Genomic DNA, 21,777 nt, shown 5'->3' on the forward strand with positions numbered 1-21,777 from the left:
CTGAAAAAGATCAAATGCCTTGACTCACTCATAAGACTGTGGAGACAATCAACATGAATTAAATGGATAATAAAAACTGTGGGACCAGAGCGTTGAGTGCAACAAACCCAATCACTTCAAGGTGAAACTATCCCTTTAATGCAAAACACATTGCAGTGGGCAGGATCAATAAAATTAACATCAGTTCCAACAGTTGTACAATGCAGAACTTCATCTTAGTGAGTGACTAAAGGCAGAGCTCCTAACTGTAATTTAGGCAATGTCACGATTGAATTTTTATCTTCGCCCATTTTATCTTTTTGTTCATGCATTAAACATTTGAAAAGTGTGGTAAAAGCTCTCCAGCACCTTGTACTCAAGCCTTGAAAGTACTATATTCATAACACAAAAGTTGTGTACAAGTCTGTAACTCAAATCTGTGCTGCCTTTGGCAATCACACTTGGATACACAAAGGCATTGTTTGTTTTTGAGTTTCAGAATTCCACTCCAAATCCACAGATGGCAAAAAAAAATGCATTTCATATTGATCTATTTCAACATATAGTTTGAAATGAATTGATTTTTTAAAATATATAAATATATGAGTCACAATTTTGTGCAGGAACAATGAGGGTATGGTTAGGATCCAAACGTGGGTAAACATGCACGGACAGGGAGGGGAGTGCGCTGACAAAAACTTTGATAATTATGGCAGGATTATCAGAAAGTGACAAATAGTTTTGGAATTAAACAAGAAAATAAAACCTGAAGGGGAAAACCGAGGATTATGGACGTGGACAATACAACACAGATGAACTGACAAAGACTGAACGAGACAATCAGAAACACCCGGGAAACTCAAAAAACAGGAAGCAGTAGATAATCAGGGGCTGAGGGATGACAAGCGATATGACACTGTTGAAAAAAAAACATTACAAAACCATTCCCTAACATATCTATATATATTTATCTCATTAAACAGTATAATGACAATAAAAGCATTCAGTTCAATTCATTTAATTATTAATCACTGTCAGATTTTTTCCTATAACTTTTAAAATATTTTTTTTATAAGTAAACACCCACGTAACACTCTAAACCTGGAAAAAAATATTTTTTTTAAATTTCACAATATTTACCTGCCACTGGCAAGATATGCAATTAATTCAAACTGGAAGAACTGGCTGTGAATGTTTTTGTGCCACTGGCAGAAACTCGGCCTTACTTCATTTACCTCTCCTGGTACCGTCAAGGAAAGCCAATATATTAAATGAGTACCTTATGAGTTAAAAAAAATAATGAAATCATAAATTGCAGCACAAAATGGTTAATAAGGAAAAATAAATCTGCATACTAACCTTTGATGCTGACAGCCTGACACAGTTACAGTTCCAACCAATACATTTTTAAAAAGTAGGCTTACTCAAATGTGCTGTAAACTGCGCAAGTGGTGATGTCACCGCCGGTCTTCAGCTTATGCCATTTGTAACAAACATGTCAACGTCCTGGAGCTGATTCATTTTCCTATTCGACACAAAAAGGCAATTTCCATTACAGATGACACACACAATCGCCGACCGACACTGACACAAAATTCACTGCATTCACATTGGATTTTGTTCATTTTATTTGATGACGTTACTCATACAAAATAATCTGTACAAAGACTAAAGGTCATATATATGTGTGTTTTTATATCTATATTTATATCCATATACATACATGTATATGTATATATACAGTATAGTTTTTGCATAGAAAGAACAGTGATGAAAAAAGTATTGAAAGCTTCTATACTCCAATCACAACCATACATGGGGTTTAACCAAGTTACTTACAAAAACACATTTTGTTCTTTAAGTTCCTTATCTTTCTCACTCACCACTACTCTTCACTACATTTATTTATTATTATTTTTTTAAATAGCAATTTAGACATAGGCTCATCATGGAAACTGCCATAACACACTGGAGCAGGTTGAATAAAACACTTAAAAATATAAGAAAAAAAGCATAAAGTGTAAACGTTTTTGCTAGTCTATACCTTATACACTAAACATGTCTATTTAAAACAAAAAAATGGAAGTGAGTGCGTGGCTTTGGGGCATTTTGTGACACTCTTTTCTTTATTTGAAAAATAGTTTTTTTCTGGGAAGAAAGGTATATTCAGCCCACCACTTATTCCGACTTCTTTTTTCTTTCACATGTAGAGTAAAAAAATAATATCGACTCCACAGGACAGACAAAGCTGGCAGGTATCAGAAAAGACCAGCAAGACGAACACAACATCAAGCACACCATTTTTAGAGCACACAACTTAGATATGCAGTAGAAGCACAGAGGGGGGTCTGAGAATTAGGAGATTAAATAGCTCATGTGTCAAAGGTGTAAGAAAGCAAACACAGAAAATAACTAGTATCTGAAAATTCTCCACAGCACACAAAAGCCAATTAGTACATGAGCATTCTTCCTCCATCTCTGTAGCTAAGTGGGCGTTTTTACAGAAGGGAGGAAATACTTCATTTTCTTTCCAACTAAAAGCCACAAGATGCAGTGGAATATGATATTAGAAACCATAAAAAAATACATAAATGCACACCGCTCCTATGCTTGAGAAGACAAAAAGCTTCTGTCGCACCAGAGAATGAAAACTGAAATTAGATGAAAAAAAACTGGTGAAAAATTACAGTGGCTCATTTTTGACTTTGACATGAACTTCTTTGGGTGTTTTATTATTAGTAAACTCTAACAGAGTCGATCTTAATGTGGTGTCAATGCCACGCTTACTGTCTTGAGTTGAAATATTTTGTTATTTACATTCTTTAGTCATATTCCTGATCATATCAGACATTGGTAAAACTCATCGACACTCATTGTCAGTGATAGACATTACATTTATTTTAACTGGGAGGTCTGGCACTGCCCTCCCAGTCAAACTGGATTAAATGTCTATCACTGTCAGGGCACTGCCAAACCTCCCACTTAAAATGAATTTAATGTCTATCATTGTCAATGGCAGCCAATGAGTAAAGGAAATACATTTTGCACTGTTCTGAAAGTTGTCTGTATATTCTAGAATAACTCTTTTACCTTACAACAATGGTTGTGGGTACACACTGAGAAAAAGATGAAAATAAAAACCCAAAATGTGTTTTTTTTTATTACTGTGTTAAACATATTACAATTGTTGTCATTGTATTACACTAATGGACTCATCGTTCTGATCACCGTTTAACATTTAATTAGTCAAATTAGGACTGTCAAAGTAAGATATAGTCCAATTAAGTGTCTTTGTGTTGGGATTGACCTTTTAGCAAGAATTAAATGCATTTCTGTAATGGCTCTCGTGAGTGCATACAGGTAATTTATTTTCACAACAGAGAAAAATGTAGGCCCACCTATGTTGCAATGACTTCGGATTGACAATCATCACTTGTCAGACTAATGTAAAAAGGAGATTATGGCAGTCAACATTACTCTTAATGGCGCTTTTTGCATTGACATTTTTAATAGAAAAATTCTACTTCATGAATCCAGATGTTAACATGTTGAAAAGTCTGGAATTAAATAAAAAAAGTGGTTTTAACCAGTGCCACAAGACAAATTTCCATCTGAATGAATTCAAAATGAATTGTCTTTAGTGGCCGTCACTGTGTTAAGACAGAGCACCATTGGTACTTATTGGAAAACATTGCATTTGACTAATCCTTTAGCAAACAAGCATTTAACGATGTCATCTTCTCACAGTGGGGGAAAAAGGCAGAAGGAAACATAAACTGTAAAAGAGTGACAGCCAATGAACAAAAATAACAGTATGAAACAGCTTTTGTTGAAACAACATTGATAGTTGGAGTGTGATTGAGCATTTACAAAGCCAACAAGATGTGAAGAGTTCAGAGGGAGTTCATGCTGAGATGAAAGTTTCTCATATCCAGCACTCCAGCTTGTCTATCAAACATGCCAACACTAACTCTCTTGCTTTTGAATTGCATGGAACACCATGACTAAGTAGCACAGATCTTCCTCACAGTCTTCAAGTTGTGGGTTCAAATCTCAGCCTCCCCATAAATGAACTTAGCATGTTAGGCTAGAATGTAAGAAAATGAACGGCTGGACAACACTGTAATATGCCTTCAACATCTTGCCTCCAGTCAGGCCGGTGTGCCATCTGACTGACTGAACAGTCACAGATGTTTCCTATTCAATCCCTCCAGGGTTTGGGTCCGTTCCCACAACAGCCTTTCTGTTGCTCGTAGTGCCGGCCGTCTGCACAGTGCCACCGTAAATAATGGAATGCGCCTGGAGAGTTTGCGAGGGCGGCCGACCGGAGGAGCCGTGCTCGCTCGTCCCTGCCCTGAACATCAGCAACTGTCGTGTTCCACGCTATGGACAGCACCGATCGAGTTGGAGCATATGGAACGGGGGAGTCAATCGGGGCTGACGGGGTCGCTGCATGTCAGTCACTTTTTTAAAATAAAAACAATACTGTCCTTCAAAAACAAGGGTCCTATGGTGTGTATATATATAATAATAGAAAGAAGAAGCATCTATTGGTCTGATCTATTGTGTTCTGTAAAATTAGAGATGTTTGGGTGGCTTCATTCAGTCTGCCAGGATAGAAAAGTGTACAATTGAAGCAATTTAACATTCTTAGTGATGTTAATAGGTCCAAAGGTGCATTTAAAACAATGGCATACCAATTATTTGTCTAACAGCATGACGCATCTTTGCATGGACTATGTGATTAGATGAGACATACTATAATCCCACTTACTGGAACAATGCAAAATGGCAACGCAGATGTGGAGAAAAACAAAATGTGTTACGTGTTAGTTGCTTTCAATATCATAGTGATTTATAAATGGACCAACCATCTGCAGATTAAATGATTTAAACTTTCTTGCAAATTATATTTATACTTGCAAAGATGACAAACTTTTATCACTGATGTTTAAAATTAGTTGAACAAACAAGAAAACAACTGGCATCAGTTGAAGGACTGTATATTTTCTATTATTTTTAAGTCCTCTAATTTGAATATAGGCGACAACAGTTTGGCATACAAACCTCATTGACCATTTCTGAGTGTTGTCCAGACCTATTACACAATATTGAAATGAAACCAAACAATACAAATGTATAAGTATAATGAAATTTAACTATTAGGAGAGTGGGGTGAGAAATCATGTATATGAAATACAAAGATTTGGCCAACTTTAAGTGGAAAAATGTTACTAAACGACATACTGACTGGTGAAAAGGGTTTTTCCTGGAAATGCAATGATGTTTCATGTTCTTGCCACCTGAAGCTGAACCTTGAAGTCACCACAGCAGACATTTAGAAGCGATTCCTAATATTTTCAGTCTTTCATGAGACAGATTGATGTAAAACCCTATTGGGAATATGTGATAAGCAGTCCCAAATAGAGGTTTCTTGAAATCCTTGGCTATCTTCCTTAGCTTTGATCGGCCTACCCTACCAACACACCGTCCCCAAGCTGTGATGAAGAAAGAGCTCGGGAATAGGAGTGGTGAAAAAAAAACCTGAGGTGTGGCATGAGTGGAAACATTGATCAAAAGGTAAAGAAATCCCCTCTTTTGTTGAGCTTGTTTGGATGAATGATTTAAGTGTAGTATTAGATGAATACAAAAGTATGGCAGTGCCTGCTAGTATCAACTGTTGGTATTTTGGTTTAGATGGGATTTTAAAAATTTGCATTTATTTTTAGCCTCCAAGTATTATTTTCTTGCAGCTTTTCAAATGTTAGAGTTAACCTCCAGACATGAAGAGGCTGATTAAGGGAGGACAAATGTGTGGCGGGGGATTATGAAAGAGGAAACCAAAACCTTTTGCCGCCTCCGCAAACGCAATTTATGATTTCAGTATGAATACTGTTTTTGCTTGGAGTGCCCATGATTCTCTGTGCATTTATGCCTTTTTCGGTGTGGAACAATGTGATAAAACACACACAAATAGCACAATTTAGTGTGTGTACTCTCAAAGGGGGAATTTCATCACACAGGATCTTAGTCTTGACAGTCCTGGTGGAGCTTTAATAAACGAGCCTTTTACACAATTTATATCGTCTCAGAGGGAATTGTGTTGATGTGCGTGTGTGGTAGCACAGTGGACGAGTGTGTGTGTCTGTGTGTGTGTGTGTGTGTGTGTGTGTGTTCCGGCCAAGACTGATTTGTACCCTTATCCAAAGAACAAAGCGAAATTTAGTACAAAATGATTCCTCTCCCTTTAATAACTTCCTCCAATAACACTCACTTGATCCAAAATGCTAGTCAAAGGGAAAATATATGTCTCATGGTTCATAATAAACACCATCCTGACATGTCTATGTTCTTCACCTCAAATCCAACACACACGACGTTGTACTAACATTCCACAGGAGTATTACACAAGTACAAAAAGCATACTGGGAAACAAAATGGATGATACAGGATTCAAACGTAAGTCGGTGAAGTAGAAAACTAGCATGCCGTCTTGGATTTTTTTTCCATTTACAAAGGAAAATGGGTGTTTGTTTTTGTAAGCATGAATTAAAAGACTATTACTCCACAAGCAATAGGTGAAAAAAAGGCATTTGATGTTCTCTTCCCCAAGAAGTGTGATGTGTTAGCAAAAATCTTAAATGTCTGTGTCGGTGTGCGGTTTCCTACAGCAAATTGCTATTCCAAGCCAAAAAAAGGAAGGAAAAAAAAGGAGTGACAATCAGAATGATAATCCTCATCCTTTCTCATCTTCCAGTTGTCTCACTCTTTGGCAAAGTTGACCGGCGACACTTAGAATCGGCACACAGAGTCTGAGAACAGTCAAGGGATGATTGTAAAGTGGCAGGGGTGTAGACGGATGGGGAGGGGGTACATTTAATCAGAGTTTTATCCCATTGGGGATTGAGGTTCCTCTTCTCTAAAGGCTAGGCATCATACTTCTTCCCTGTTCTGTGGATGTGGTGGAAAAGCGTCATGGAGAACGCCATACCCAGAAGCTGCAGAGCGAGAAAGAAGCAAAACACGTGTGTGTGTAAGAGCTTCATCTTAATGTTATGCCTTGTGGCCTGTACACATTTTGATGTACAGTAAATCTCACTCTTAAGCACAAACACATTTCCATTCGGTCCTTTGCAATTGGAAACTGGTGGGTACGAGCATTCAGTCCAAGTAGTAAATGGAGATGCCCGGGTAGGCAAAAGACTGCTGTCTCTTTGAAGTTGCCATTACCCATCCTATTTGTACATCAAACACAGAAGCAAGACTCATCCTAATACTTTTATCTGCTAACGCAGGTAGCGTACATCTTAGTGCACCTTACTGTGAAGTCAAAGTGAATATTATTTGAAGTGAAAGGAAAAAGAACGATCTCTGAACAAGGAGCATAAATTTATGTGGGTCATTCTACAGCAAATATATCTCCAGTTGAATCATATGCTGTAGAGTTAGAAAGCAGATGGGTGGCAAATTTAAATGTTCTCGTATTTTACATTCAGAAATCCTATGCTGATAACAAACTAGTGTCCATAAACATGCTCACCTTTCACTGCTAAAATTGACATTTGGGTTAGGTAGGGGCGTATGAACATTTCCCAATCCAAATGGGTTGCCTCATCTGTATTAAGCCCTATTAAATGTGCACTATTAAATTTTGGGGACTTGTTCTGTGATTTATTCACTAACATGAATGGATTATCGTAACTCATAATCACTTGATCAAGTTTACAACATTACCTCGGGAAAACATTACATTCAACATACCATCCGTAAATGTAAATCTTAAAGGTACTTGAACATTTCAAGTCAATCTCTTTAAATCCAAGTTATCGCTGAACAGAAGATATATAGATATATGTGTATAGTTACAAATACCGATAAAAACATAAAGGTTTGACCTGTGCTTACCCAAGATCCCAAGTTATCACAACTTTTTGTGATGTTTTAGATGTTTATGTTTATGACTCATACTGTTAAGTCACTTTATGAAGTGCTAGAAAGTTTCAGCTCAAACGAAACTCAAAGTAGGATCTACTCTTGAGGAGTTGGAGAGTTCAACACTTGGAGGCCCCAAATGATTGTGTCTGTGTATAGACACTAAAGCTAATATCAAATAAGCCGCTGTACTATGAGACGCTATCAGTCTGCAAAGATGATCAATATCTGTCAGGTTCCCACTTGTGCATAGTGTGTGTCTGTCTGTGTGCATGTCTGAGTGAGATGTGCAAAGCAAGGAGATAATGTCAAATTGAAGATGGATACAACAGGAGCTTGTCATCTTTTCGCACACGCCAGGCAAAGCTTGCACAGGTGGTAACCTCAGGTGCATTATTGTGGGTCCTGACAATAGCAGTTATTATTAGTTTTTATTCACTGAGAGATTTTCTCACTAGCAATGACTTATAATACATAACACAAATCCTGCTATGATTAAAAAAAGATAAATACTCACTGAATCCACTTGAAAATTGTCTGCAGATTTAATTAACTGGGATTACCATGATTGTTACTATATTTTTTTGTACTTGTAAGGCTAGGTGGTAATACCTGAATGGTAAATAATATATTTTCATGACATTTTTTAAAATTCATTAATCACATCTTAAGAAAACTGAAAAGATAAACATCTTTATTTCTGATTGTTGTTTGGTAATCATATCTCAAGAGTGCCAATGTTTTTAGGTTGAATAGTTCACTTCTACATGCCACTATATGTTCAACTAACTTTAATGGGAGAGTGTGACAGATGTATTTTAATTCATACTTGTATATAGCCCCATCAACAACTATTATTAAACGTTTGCATACTGGACTTAAGAATTTTTATTCCTAATACATATCTTTTGATCTTTTTTGCTGATATTACCAAAAGTGTGCAGAGAGGACCAAAGAGACAATCTAAAAAAATGTGTCAGTATTTTTCAGAATGTGGGTGGACAAACCTTATGCTTGCCTGGCAGAACATGTAGGCAAATTGGACTCCAAGCCAAGTGATGCAGACAGATGCAGTCTGACACAAATTAGCAGCAAAACAATACCTGAAAACGCCTACCTGCACTACCAAAATGACCATGCCTATGGTTCCCAGCAGGTGTTTGTTGTCATCAAGCCATTCCTCGACTTTCTCAAAGCAGCCCTACAGGAAGGAACATACAAGAAAAATGTCAGCCAGGGGCCTACAGACTTTACCTGGGAAGCTGAGTGAATAATACAATGGATAAAAGTGGATAGCGTGATTTGTTGATCAAGTGAACTATGAATAGTAAGTTCCCTATTGAGAAGTGTAACTCAAATCTACAGATGTATGAATCTTGAACCATTCCCAAAATGAAAAATGCGTGCCTCGGTTCACTCCGAGGTTATGGAACTGATATTGAGATTAGGTCATGCAGCTTTCTGTTGTAAAAAGGAATTTCTACTTTGTGATAACATGAGGAAATCCCTGGGATCTGTTTGTTTTTTTTCCAGGATTTTAGGACTATGCAATGCTAGCTCAATGTCTTATTATTCTCATTTTGGCAATTATGTACGTAATCCCCTTCTTTGGACCGAACTAACTGTTTAACTAAGCAGATCAGATTTAATAGGTGGAAATTGGTAAACAAAGTGTTACACAAAATGGCTGTTGGTGGCATAATGAGAAAGTCCAGTAGCAATGAAAATAACACTTAATGGCAATTCTATTTCCTCTGATTAGTCACACAAGGTTGTTAAAGAAACTCAAAAACAGCTGAATTTACAAATGTATTTGCATTTTTTCCAGGCACTGCAGAAGGCATGTCTAGAATCTGAACAATGGAGTGTGTGGCACCTCAATCTAATATATTCTAATTGGAGCAATCACAATTACAAAACAAACAAGAAAACAAAAAAAACTTCATTCACATACTTTTGTTTCATTGGAAAAATTAGCAATTAAAATGAAAATGAAAATCAGACATAGGCATTGTCGTCATCATTGACTTGACAAAAAGCCTAGTAGTCATCATACCCTCAGCAGCGTATGACGAAATTGTATAGTGCTTCTCCACAAGTTCGTCTTCCCAGGCCAGACACATTTATGACATTTATTTATGACATATTCATACTTGTTAGCTCTCCGCCTTGAGCGCCATTTTATTATTACTAATTAGTAATACTATACTGAATGCGTGAAAATGCGTGAGCACAAAACTAGAACGTGATGAGAAAAAATATTTAAAAAAAATAGGTAATTTGGAGAATTGGGTGGAAGTCCCTCAACTGCTAAAATAATTGGAATCACCCCTTAAGATGGCACTATAGATGATTACCGTATTTTCCGCACTATAAGGCACATGGTACTATATGGTGCACATTCAATTAATGGCCTTTCTTAAAATTAGTTTGATATATAAAGCGCACTGGATTATAAGACATTAGTTTGGCTATGGCAGTAGTAGTAGTAGTTGGGTTGTGTTATGAATCCACTAGATGGAGCTCTAGTGGCAAATAGCGGTTAGGGGTTGTGGTATACATTATATGAGTGGATACAATGAATAATCCAAATTGATCCATGTATAAGGCGCACTGCTGGCTTTTTAAGAACATTGAAGTCTTCTATAGTGTGAAAAATATGGTTCTCTGATATATTGAAAAGTATGCTCCCCATTTTATTCTGAAAGACTAAATTTCACTGAACAATGTTAGTCAGCACTCACCCGGTTCCAGAACATGTTGGTGGAGTTGCGCCCACAGTTCTGATAATGCTCCTGGCAGCAGCGGTCAGGAACGACCTTCTCTTTCAGGGCCTCGTGCCAGTCGGTGTAGGCTATAACACCGCAGCACTTCCACTGCATATGCCCCAGAAAACAAAATGCAGTCAGTGAGCCAGATAGTCCATCAGCTAACAAAGTACTTTTGAGCCGACATCATTTGCATTCCATTACACAGTAATGCAATGTACTCAGACAGACAGCTCTGAAATTCAGTGTCACATTCTTATTAGGAAAAGAAACGAGGCCATGCATTATTTGAAATATTCCAGTTGTTGTCCTGATAATGTAAATCATATTTGACACAACATAAGTTCTCGCCTACCTCTGCCTGGATGATGTTCCAGGCATTTCTCAGGCCAATATTGTTTTCTGAGTTGTACAGAGCAAGCCCGTCCTTCAGATCTTGTTTAGCATTCTCGCTTACCTGAAGATGGAAAAGAAATATAAGCCATTATTTCATACAAAACCTCAGAATAGAAAACCTTGGAGTGACAGCAATGCGGGAAAATGGTGGGAAATTGAACCTTGGAGCGAGCTGTCAAAAACATCAACAATTGTGAGATTTGAGCTTAGCTCTCTCTTTCAAAGATATTTAATGGGGTATCATTCAAAATCAGAACTTTTCTTGCTTCTCACAGGGCAGCAAGTCAGAAACGTGCACTAATAGGACCCGTTCATTCAGATACTTCTTTCTGAATGTTGTACGTAATGATGTAAAAAATGTTTGGGGGGAAAAAAAGTGACACATGGTGGCAGTTGCGTTGGGTTGCAACAGTAATGCTGACAGAACTTCGCAAAAAATAGAAGAAATAAAGATGCACAGATAGCTTTTGATGAAATTCTGCAATGATTGATAAGTGAATTCATGATTGATGTGTGTCTCTAAAAGAATTTCCCAGTTTTCGGTTTAATGTGAGGTACGTTCCTACTACTGTAAGAGTCACAACTATGCATAATACAATATCGTGCACAGAAATCTGTCACATTGTGTTCGTTTTCCATCTCAGAAACAATGTGCATTAATTTGAAATACAAGGTATGTTCACGCATAGAGTTTAGAACAACTGGGCAATTACAGACAGGTGTGACATGCAGCTATTGTTCTATTTTTTCTTCTGTTCATTCTCTTAACTGTGACCCAACTTATGTCGCATCACCCACACGCAGCTTCAAGACACCCTCCAGCAAAGTTTGTTAATCTTTTTCCTCATGACTGAACTCCAGCTATGTACTCAGGGTTGTGTCATGTCAGTGGGAGATTAGTATCTTATTGAATGTGTTAATGAGAAACAAAAGTCAGTGGCTTAGTTCTGCCGCAGTTTGTGTTGCCCGTGGGAGATTTCACTAACGACCGCAACAGATTGAGGGGCACTTCAGATATGTGGTAATTATTACTGAGAAAATAGGAGCATAGTCCCTTAACCACACGGCACAGCTTCACAGGCTCTATTAGTCACGCCACAAGAAAAAAGTATTCACAAGTTAAGGTTTAGTGCCTGAGCTCACCACCATCCGACTAATGATAAAAACATATAAAAAATGCAAATGACAGCTGGATTTAGAACAAGGGTAAATCATTTTCATGGGAACAAATTTATACAAAAAGTAAGCACAATTCCCAGTAACGTTTGCATTGACACATGCTCTGGTATGACAACATTAACAAACATGAATGGATTTTTTTACTGTAAGCCTCTTACATACAGACTAGCCACAACAGCATTGAATTGCATTTGCCTTTGAGACAGAACCCAGGGACACGCAATTAGATTATTAAATCTGAGTTGATTTTAGTGTCAACATCTGGTGGAACATTAAATCTTGGCCTGACAGCTACACTGCTTTCAGCCTAACAGGTGGAAGCCGGCTTGGAAATTGCCTGAAAACATTCTTTGACAGGCATTGTTGATAAGGATCCTAGAAAAACTTTATAAAAAATATAAGATCAATGGCTATATAGAAGATCTCGGGTTGCCATGGCAAAGATAGAGGTGCAAAAAAAAGTCATTTATTCAGAGTAATGAATTTTCCTCTTGCATTAAAATGCCTCAGTAATTATTTTAAATGCAAATTCCATTTCAACGTCCTCTAAAACCATTTAAAAGAGATTAATTTTACTCTAGACACCTTCCTCTGTGTGACTTCGCTGACGTAGAGAAACATATCTGCATATATCTCCTTGTGCTGCAGGCCTCGACAGCCTCTGCATTTTCAGTCCTCAGACAAGAAAATTAGATGAGGGACTTTATCATCCATCTCTGCCTCGTTCTTTGTTTCTGTCCTATGCTTTCAATCTCGACTTTGTACGATACTGCTTCCTCATTACCAACTCCCATCAGTCACTAGAGAGCACCCTCCTTCTACACTCTACACCAAGACGCACATAGACAAGCTGTGGTAAAATCATCTCGGTCTCCGATGACTTGGCTCCTTTCTCATTATATCTCATTAGCTCCCATAGACAACCGTGGACGTTGAATCTGTTTTGATTATGTGAGGCTGGCAGAGATTAGTCCTTGACCACATTCCCAGTCTAAATTGATCTGTCTATGGCCATCAATGGTCATAAAAAAACCCAAACCATACGTCTATAACAGTGGTTCTTAACCTTTTGGAGCTACTGAACCCCACCAGTTTCATATGTGCATTCACCGAACCCTATGTCATGTGATCATCTGCAGCCAGTGATGGTAAAGCGGGCCATGTTATTGTGAATAGATATGATGAGTCAATGTTTTTTGACCTCTACTGACAGAGGCTCCACAAAACACCTGAAACTGACTCACCGAACCCCAGGGGTTCGATCGAAACCGGGCTAAAAACCTCTGGTCTATACATTTTTGTTTCAGGAAAGCTGAGCTTGTTTGCTATTCGGTGAGCGTGGACCTCCACTTGGAAATGTTGGTGTGGGACCTAAAGATGTCTCTGCAGCGTGTGGATTCCATTTTAATTTGATTCAAAACCATTCATTATTCATGAGACTCCCTGCTGTCAGTATTAGGGTCTCACCTAGGGAACAGGTACACAGGGACCATCAGTGAGTTCACACATTTTCTTACTGTTTAATCATTAACTAGGGTGCTGCACAGCTAATTTAGACTACGCCCACTTATAGAACATACCATGAAACACATGAAAACTAATATTTTTAGATGTGAAGCATGATGTGCATCATGGCCATAACACCAAATTCCGGGTCTTGTACACTCCCATTCTCAGGAGCCCCTTTGCATGTGAGTGCATGAAAGGCGTGAGCATTAAAAAAAAAAGAGGTGACACGGTGGGGTTATTATTAATATTTAAAACCACTTTTAGACAGACGGGTGTTGCTCCAGCTGTTTCTAAAATATGTTGATGTTGACAACAAATGTTAGAAAACCCAAAATTGTCTTTATAACTATTTATTACTTACTTTATTGCACTCTGACTATCTGCCGGTTCTGTGAATTAATATTTTTCCACGTTCCGATTTCAAATGTTCCTTTAAGTTTTAAGTTGTTTTTCACAAGATAACACCTTGGGGTTAGGACAGAGTGTACAGCAAACATTTAATGGTGGGGAATCGGGTTGCATGTGTTCTGCAGGTTATTGGCTCAACAATGTATTTTCTGTGTTGTCCTTCTCATGCATGTCAGCTCGCTCTGATGTTTTGGCATCACTAGCTCACAGGTTCACAACTTGAGAAAACTACAAGGGAAATTTGACACTTTTATTCCAGGTGCTACAGTATAGTTGTCGTTGGCTAACTAATGTCAAAATAGCGCCAGTGTTCAGTGGTCTCTGTAGATAGACTTAACCATTTTACACCTTTTAACAGGGTCCCTAAATAGTCAAATAAGTAAATTAAAAACTACTAATTTTAATACATGTTGTCTCAATTCATTTGAAATAACATATATATATATATATATATATATATATATATATATATATATATATATATATATATATATATATATATATATATATATATATATATATATATATATATATATATATATATATATATATATATATATATATATATATATATATATATATATATATATATATATATATATATATATATATATATATATATATATATATATATCATACATACACATATACACACATACATACACATACATATACACACATACACAACACACACACACACACACCACACACACCCTTGTTTTTAACAATTGAAATATTTAATTATGAAAGTTGAATTGTCCAAGTGCACTCTATGATCTTTCTAAAGTATTGCAACCATGCCTTCCATGTAGCAGACCAGTTATAGTTGCACTTAATCATTTTGTGTCAAATTGCTTCTACTGACATCATTCCCCTCACAGTGTACTATAGATATTGTCTAGGCGAGTTGAGATAACTATTTCACAGTGTGATAAATAATACGGAGTGAAAGAGCATGAGAGGCAAAGGTCCCTAACAACACACAATTAAAGAGGATATTGAATTCCCTAGGATGCGTCCGAAGGATGGCCTGAATTGCCTTTGGCAAGAATGTTCAATAGAAGGAAAGAAAAAGCCCTAATCGCCCTCTATTTGGGCTGAAATAATAAACCACGATGATAAATTGAAGATTGTATGCCAACGCATTTGTTGTGTGATGCGATCATCCTTCAATAAGTGACTCAAAAGATTCCATGCTGACGTAGCTAGAGTCTGTTTTTTTCTCAATTTGTCCCCTTAAGAATCATGAAAAGTTATATTTTTAAATAAGAAATCCTTATATTCACTCTCTATTTTAACTAACACTCATGGCTCGTTTCCATTAACTTTTTGGAAAACATGCTAGGAAATAAGCCATTCAGTGTTGATGTGCATGATTATCCTGCTGTCGTGGGGTTCTGTCTTAAAATAAATAAAAAAATAGGCTACTGCCACATCTGCTGTTACACTTTGATGCGCCTCTTTGCATGACTACTTTTATATGACTGCTCTCTTTGTAAAATGACAACCATTTTAAAGTCTAGTCCACCTTTCGCTAATATGAGCTTTAATAGATCCCATCTCACTAATAACCAACAACAGTACATCCTGTGTGATTCATTTTTTTGCCCCTCAAATTAAAGTGTTAAATTAAAGTGTCTTATGGATGGATGGACAAACTTCCCGAACCCTTTTAAAGTGGCGTGCTCTCCTGAATGCCAATAGAGCTCCTTAATGACATTGTCTGTTACTGCGCCAGTCTTTCACGTCTTAAACAACTCGCCTACTTTTCTCCTGAGTCCAAACATTTTCCCCTCCGCACGGCTCCCCTCCAGCAATGCTGTCGGTTTGTTTTTTTCTTTTTTTTCCGCCCTATATACCTGCCATAGTTACATGCTCTGCTTCTCCGCTTATGTTTTTGCCAGGTTTGGTTTTCACATTGTGAGCTAATAAACCTTTACCGCTGTTTGGTTTGGCATGTTGGGTTGACGGAGAAACAATGAGGTCACTGCGTTAAAGACGGATGGCAATAATCTGGTTTGCGGCCCGGCCATCTGCTGCAGTCAGCTGGTAGCTGGCTGCAGTATCTGACATTATTATAGTACAGATTCTATATGGCATTTGAGGCAACTGGCGAAGAACATTAGGCAACGGAGGTAAATTACATATGGCAAAGTCATTTCCAAGACCTTTATCTACCCTTTACTAATTGGGTGCTGTGGACTGTGATAGATGATACAGAGCAGCCTAAATTATGAAAACTATTTGTAAATTGCACGTACATTGTAGCTTTGTCATAATACCATTTCGAAGACTGAAATTATCATTCAATGCTAGCCATCCTATTTCAAATGGATTAGACGTTAACATTATGGGGAGGTATTTTTGTATATTCAAAATCACATTTTTTTTTAAAATCATTGACTGGCATTGGCGCGGATGTACATTCATTCCATTTGAATTGGTAGGAGCTATCAATGAGTTTAATCTTTGAAATATTATTCCTGCATGATTCTACATTTTGAACGCGGCGACCCATGAGGGGATAAGCCGAAAGTCCACCAGTTCTCTTTGAAATTTTACAGTCCAATCTTAATTCAACTATGACCATTGATGTGTGTGTGATGAAACATGGAGATGATGATGGTTTTGCAGAGAATTGTAACACTTTCAACTCTTTAAAAGAACTAGAGAAAGTGAAACCTAAACAATCAACAGTCATTTCTCAGTCCAAAGGCAAATATCAAGTAGTGGTGGGATGTATTCCAGGCGTGTTAATAAATGCCTTGTGATTAGGGCTAGTACCAGAAGAGGATTAATGATTCTTCAGATCACAGCCTGTAGTAGAGGATGAGGGGACCAACACACAGCATGCCAGAATCCACTCCATGGAAGAAAGCCAATGAATGGACACTGTCTTTGCATAGCCTTATTCTTAAATCACATATTCAGAGCTGCACAATGACAGACTAAGACAACATCCCCATATTTATATACCCTACTTTCTAAAGATGTTTTTATGTAAATAAAATATAGTAGTGATCTATTGAAATAGTGATCAATTAAGGTTGCCTTTCTGTGATATAAACGAGTCATTCCGCATCACATGAGTTATTGCATTAGTACATTATACTAAGTGACCAATTCAAACTTGCCACCTGATGGTGTAGCGGTTCACATGCCTGATTTTGGTGTAGGCAGCCACAGGCTCCATTCCCAGTGGTGGCGGTATTGTGAGTGTGAATGGTCGTCCTTCTCTCTGTGCCCTAAGGCTGACTGGCAACTAGTCTATGGTGTAGTCTGCATTTCGCCCGATGTGGGCTGGGATAGGCTGTAGCAATCCTTGTGAGGATATGTGGTACAGATGACAGATGAATGAACTCAAACTTCTACTTTACTCTGCGTGGATCGAGGAAGATTATTTAAGTTTTCTGGGAGGCCTCAAGGTGAGGATTCCCCAACCACATCCCATTAGTTCATCTAATAATTTTAGCAAGATAAGGCAGCAGGCCTATTTTCTGCTGGCGGGTGTGCTTGGAGACCTGATCCAAATCTAAAGATGGATTTGCTGCTAAATGAATTCCTTTATCTGCTTGGAAGACCAAGTCTGAATAAACACCTCTCATAAGAATTAACTGGGACTAGGTCCTGCAGGGCCTGAGCTAAATTGTCAAACAATATTTACATATACCAAATTAAAGTGTGTCGCGCAAAAATGTTTTATATACATCACTTTGTCATTGCTAAAAGATGGAGTTTGAATATTTGTGCAACTTTTACATATATATTTTATATTTCTGTCGACCATTTGAGGGGATGCTGTAAATTGTGACTGAAACTAGACAGCTGCGGTGTACTCTTTCCTCTTCTGCATGTACATGTTTTCGTCGTGCTATTATATTACGAGCCTCTAAATCATAGGACTCAGAGACTGTAAACTCACAGGATATTGCCAAATACATTCTATATATATTGTCAATTGCTTCCAATAATGTCAGCGCAGTGAGATGAGAGTCAATTACTGGCAATGATGTGTACATTTAAACACACACCTAGACACTGTAGAAGCCAGAATTGAACTAACACTGCAAAAAAAACATATTACTCTCTAAATTCAGATCAGAATATGGTCAGTGATGATTACAGATATGTTTCATTCATTTTTCATACCACTCATCCTTTCTATCACGAAATAATACAGGATGACCAACACTGATGCAAAATATATGGTTAACAGAAAAATAAAGTTAATAATCCATTGCATTCATACTTAAATGTGCTACCTGCAATAATGGTTTATATCAGGATAGAAACAAACTGTTTTGATACCAATATGAGTGAATTCACTTATTTTTTGAAACGGTTTTTGCCTTGAACATAACAAACATTTTTGATGTTATGATGGCCACTCCAAGACATGGATTCTGTTATTCTCAAGTCACATTTGAACTATTTCAGCAGTATGCTTTGGGTCATGTTTGACTTGGAAGACCCATTTGGTGTCATGTTTTAGCTTTCTAGCATTGTGATATTGTCTTAATATCTGCATATAATGTTATTTCTTCATTATGCTGTCTACTTTATGAAGAGCTCCAGTTCGTGCTGAAGTAAATCAACTTCTCAACATGATGATGCTACTTTTACACTTCATCTGTAGTATAGTGTTCAAGTTTTCCTCCTGTGGGCTCCAGACAGCTCCACTTTTGCTCATCAGACAACAGAACGTTCACCATAAGATAGGATCTTTGTATTGATGGCTTTTTGCAAACTAACCTGATTTGTATGTTAGTCTACAAGTAGTTCATTCTACAACTGCCCGTAGGTGCTTAGATAGAACTCCTGCAAGCCTCGTGAGGATATGTGCCACAGAAGATCAATAGAATAATGATTGATTTTTTTTTCCTTGATAACTAAGCCTAGTATTCGGCATTTCTTGTTATGTAGGTGTTGCCCACATTATGCTTTATTTATGGGGCTATTTGATTGAGAAAGGGCTCCAGATTTCAAAATGATGTTAATAATCCCTCTAGCTTTAAATATTGTCATCTGTTGTACACCCGCTTAAGTTGAACTCAACAAAGGGTCATGGGAAAAGTGCAATGGGCCACTTGTACTGCGCCAACTGGTGAGGATTACTCTGCATGTTAGGTTCTAACCTTTGACAGCAGGCTACCTTTTTTTAGAATATGGACATGTAGAATATATTCAAGGCCATATTTTATTTGTTAAGTTTTCTCTGCCCCTGTGAGAGAGGTCACATTTTGACTGACAGAAGCAGCCAAAGGAAAATATGAGAGAGTTTATTTCATTCAAAAACCAAATGAACCTACCTTATCTGAGTACACAAAGAACAAGATGAGTAAAATCAGTTCTGTCAGAAGAATTATCAGCAGGACGATGAAAAACTGTCAGACAAAAGGGAGAGAAAGGTTTTTAGATGGCAAATTAAACAAAAAAAGGTTAAAAACAAACTGAAATGGACTGTTTTAAGTGCAGTAGAATTCACTGACTTAATATATTGAATTGTACGTTCATCAAAGTGTAGAAAACACTATTTACGAGCTCTACTATTTTTTCTCCTTTTTCGAAACAAAGCAAAATATTTATCAACACCTTGGTATAAAAAAGGAAATACAAAACAAAATTCCAGCCAAATGCAAACAATTTTACACCAATATTGAGTATCAGTGTGTTGAGAAAGAAGAAGAAACGGTTGGTTACAAATGTACAGAATAGTGCATCGCAGTAATTCAACTGGAACCGATAACAAAATTATCAAAAATAGAACTTATTGACTTACTGCTTAAAAAAAGGGCATATAACATAGGATAATGTTATATGTAAACATATTTGTATAAGTAAATGTGCATGTAAAACATGAATGATGATGATTTAAAGTACAGTTTATGCGAATAAGGAATGTTTGATAACATCTATTTAAAGGCTGTGTGTTCTTCAAGTGCTCTAAAGTTTAAAGTCAAGCAGCTCATTTTCACTACTGCATTTACATAGCCAGTGTAGGATGTAGTCTGCCTTTTGCCCGAAGTCATCTGTGATAGTTCTCCAGCAACCCTTGCCAGGATGCGTGGTACGGAGGATGAATGAATGCATTTACATAGATATCTAGATTTATTCCAGTTAATAAATCATGTTAATCCTAATCCGTAGGAGGTTATCATAACAATATTGCATCGTGTGTTACTCCAATTTATCGCAACTACAGTCAAACGGAATGTTATATGCAGTGTGCTGAAAGAAATTAGGCAATTTTCCTTTTTACAATTTTGGAACACTGGGTTGGGGATCAGATGGAAGTTTTCATTTAGCATACAGAATCATAGCTTTGTGTTTAAGAAAATATTAGAGATGAGTAAATCAGTCTTGTGCTATCATTAGATAATTACTCATATTACTCCTTGCACAATAAACATAATTTTATTACTATAAACTCATACTTTGACACCCCGTTTTGACCTCAGCAGTTTACAGTCCAAATGTGGCTTATATGTGAGTAAATAAAGTATATTTGAGGATGAATTAAAACATGATGATTATTAAATTATTTCTGCGACATTTCTTTGCTGTAGTTCTAAAATGTGACACATGCCATAGCTCAAAATGGGCTATGAAACACTAATGTAGTTTTAAAGGTGTCTAACTGGAGTACAACACGACTACAAAGGTAACGTACAAGTGCCAATTAAAAACTCACACTCAGAAGCAGGCACTTGTTCTCTTTGATGGCACCCAGGCAACCAAGGAAGCCCGTTACCATGACGATAGCGCCGATGGCGATGACCATGTTGGCTGCTGACAGTGAAGGGAAGGAGGGCGAGAAGGTGGCGAAGCTGCCCTGAGACACAAAGAGCCAGATGCCCACGCCGAGCAGCCCAGAGCCGCATAACTGCGAGACAAGAGAAGACAAGGTGAGACAGCGATCATCACTTCGAAATTCTCCTGGAGTTTTCATCATTTGCTCTTCTCAAACAATGACATGGAACACTGGTTAAAATTCCCAGAGGTTTTCTTAATTACATGCAAACTAAACAAATAAAAGCTGAAAGGGATTAGAACTACACATTGGAAATGGTTTGTACCAATTTGACACATTTAAAATGATCCCATTAAAACCAAGAGCAAACAGACATGAAATTACAGTAGCACCATCGCGAGTCAAATACAAGCTTCAAAATATCCACATTTTACAAGTAGCTGATTTAAAATCCACTTAGAAGGGTGTCTTTCTTTTTAATATGCCAGACACCACACTGTTTGTCAAGTCCACTGTGGAAAAGATTTAAGAAAACACTTCTGATTGACAGGGTGGAATGTCCCGCCCTCCCCCTACTGATCTAGCAGCACCATCTATCAGAGGAACAACTATTCAAACATATCCCCACCATTGTGAAATACAACATAGAAATAAAGTGGTGGCATATTTTTTTTGTCTGCACCAAATAGAGTGAAATACTGAGGGCCATTTCAAAATGAATAAAACTAAAATCTAAAACGAGGTAAAATAGGAAGGTGCCACAATAAATCAAGACGCCACTGCCTTTCCTTGATCTCGTTTCACGCATCCTTTCCATTTTCATTTTTGCGACACAGCTCTGGCACACTTTAAAGT

The 21,777-nt window shown here is 37.4% G+C and overlaps 1 protein-coding gene across 3 annotated transcripts in view; it reads right to left on the bottom strand.

Moving 5' to 3' along the window:
- Window positions 1-6,200: 6,200 nt before the first annotated feature.
- tspan9a (tetraspanin 9a) overlaps window positions 6,201-21,777 on the bottom strand; it is a 114,129-nt gene continuing 98,552 nt past the window's right edge. For all 3 annotated transcript variants that reach the window (XM_077744820.1, XM_077744821.1, XM_077744819.1), the window contains 6 exons: window positions 20,863-21,054; window positions 19,481-19,555; window positions 11,035-11,136; window positions 10,656-10,787; window positions 9,029-9,112; window positions 6,201-6,977 (listed from right to left, as the gene is read on the bottom strand). In XM_077744820.1, the coding sequence (XP_077600946.1) occupies window positions 6,906-6,977; window positions 9,029-9,112; window positions 10,656-10,787; window positions 11,035-11,136; window positions 19,481-19,555; window positions 20,863-21,054 (657 nt within the window). In that variant the 3' untranslated portion in view covers window positions 6,201-6,905. The remainder of the gene's footprint in view (window positions 6,978-9,028; window positions 9,113-10,655; window positions 10,788-11,034; window positions 11,137-19,480; window positions 19,556-20,862; window positions 21,055-21,777) is intronic.

This window comes from Stigmatopora nigra, chromosome 22 (assembly GCF_051989575.1).
Source record: "Stigmatopora nigra isolate UIUO_SnigA chromosome 22, RoL_Snig_1.1, whole genome shotgun sequence".
In the NCBI taxonomy this organism is placed as follows: domain Eukaryota; kingdom Metazoa; phylum Chordata; class Actinopteri; order Syngnathiformes; family Syngnathidae; genus Stigmatopora; species Stigmatopora nigra.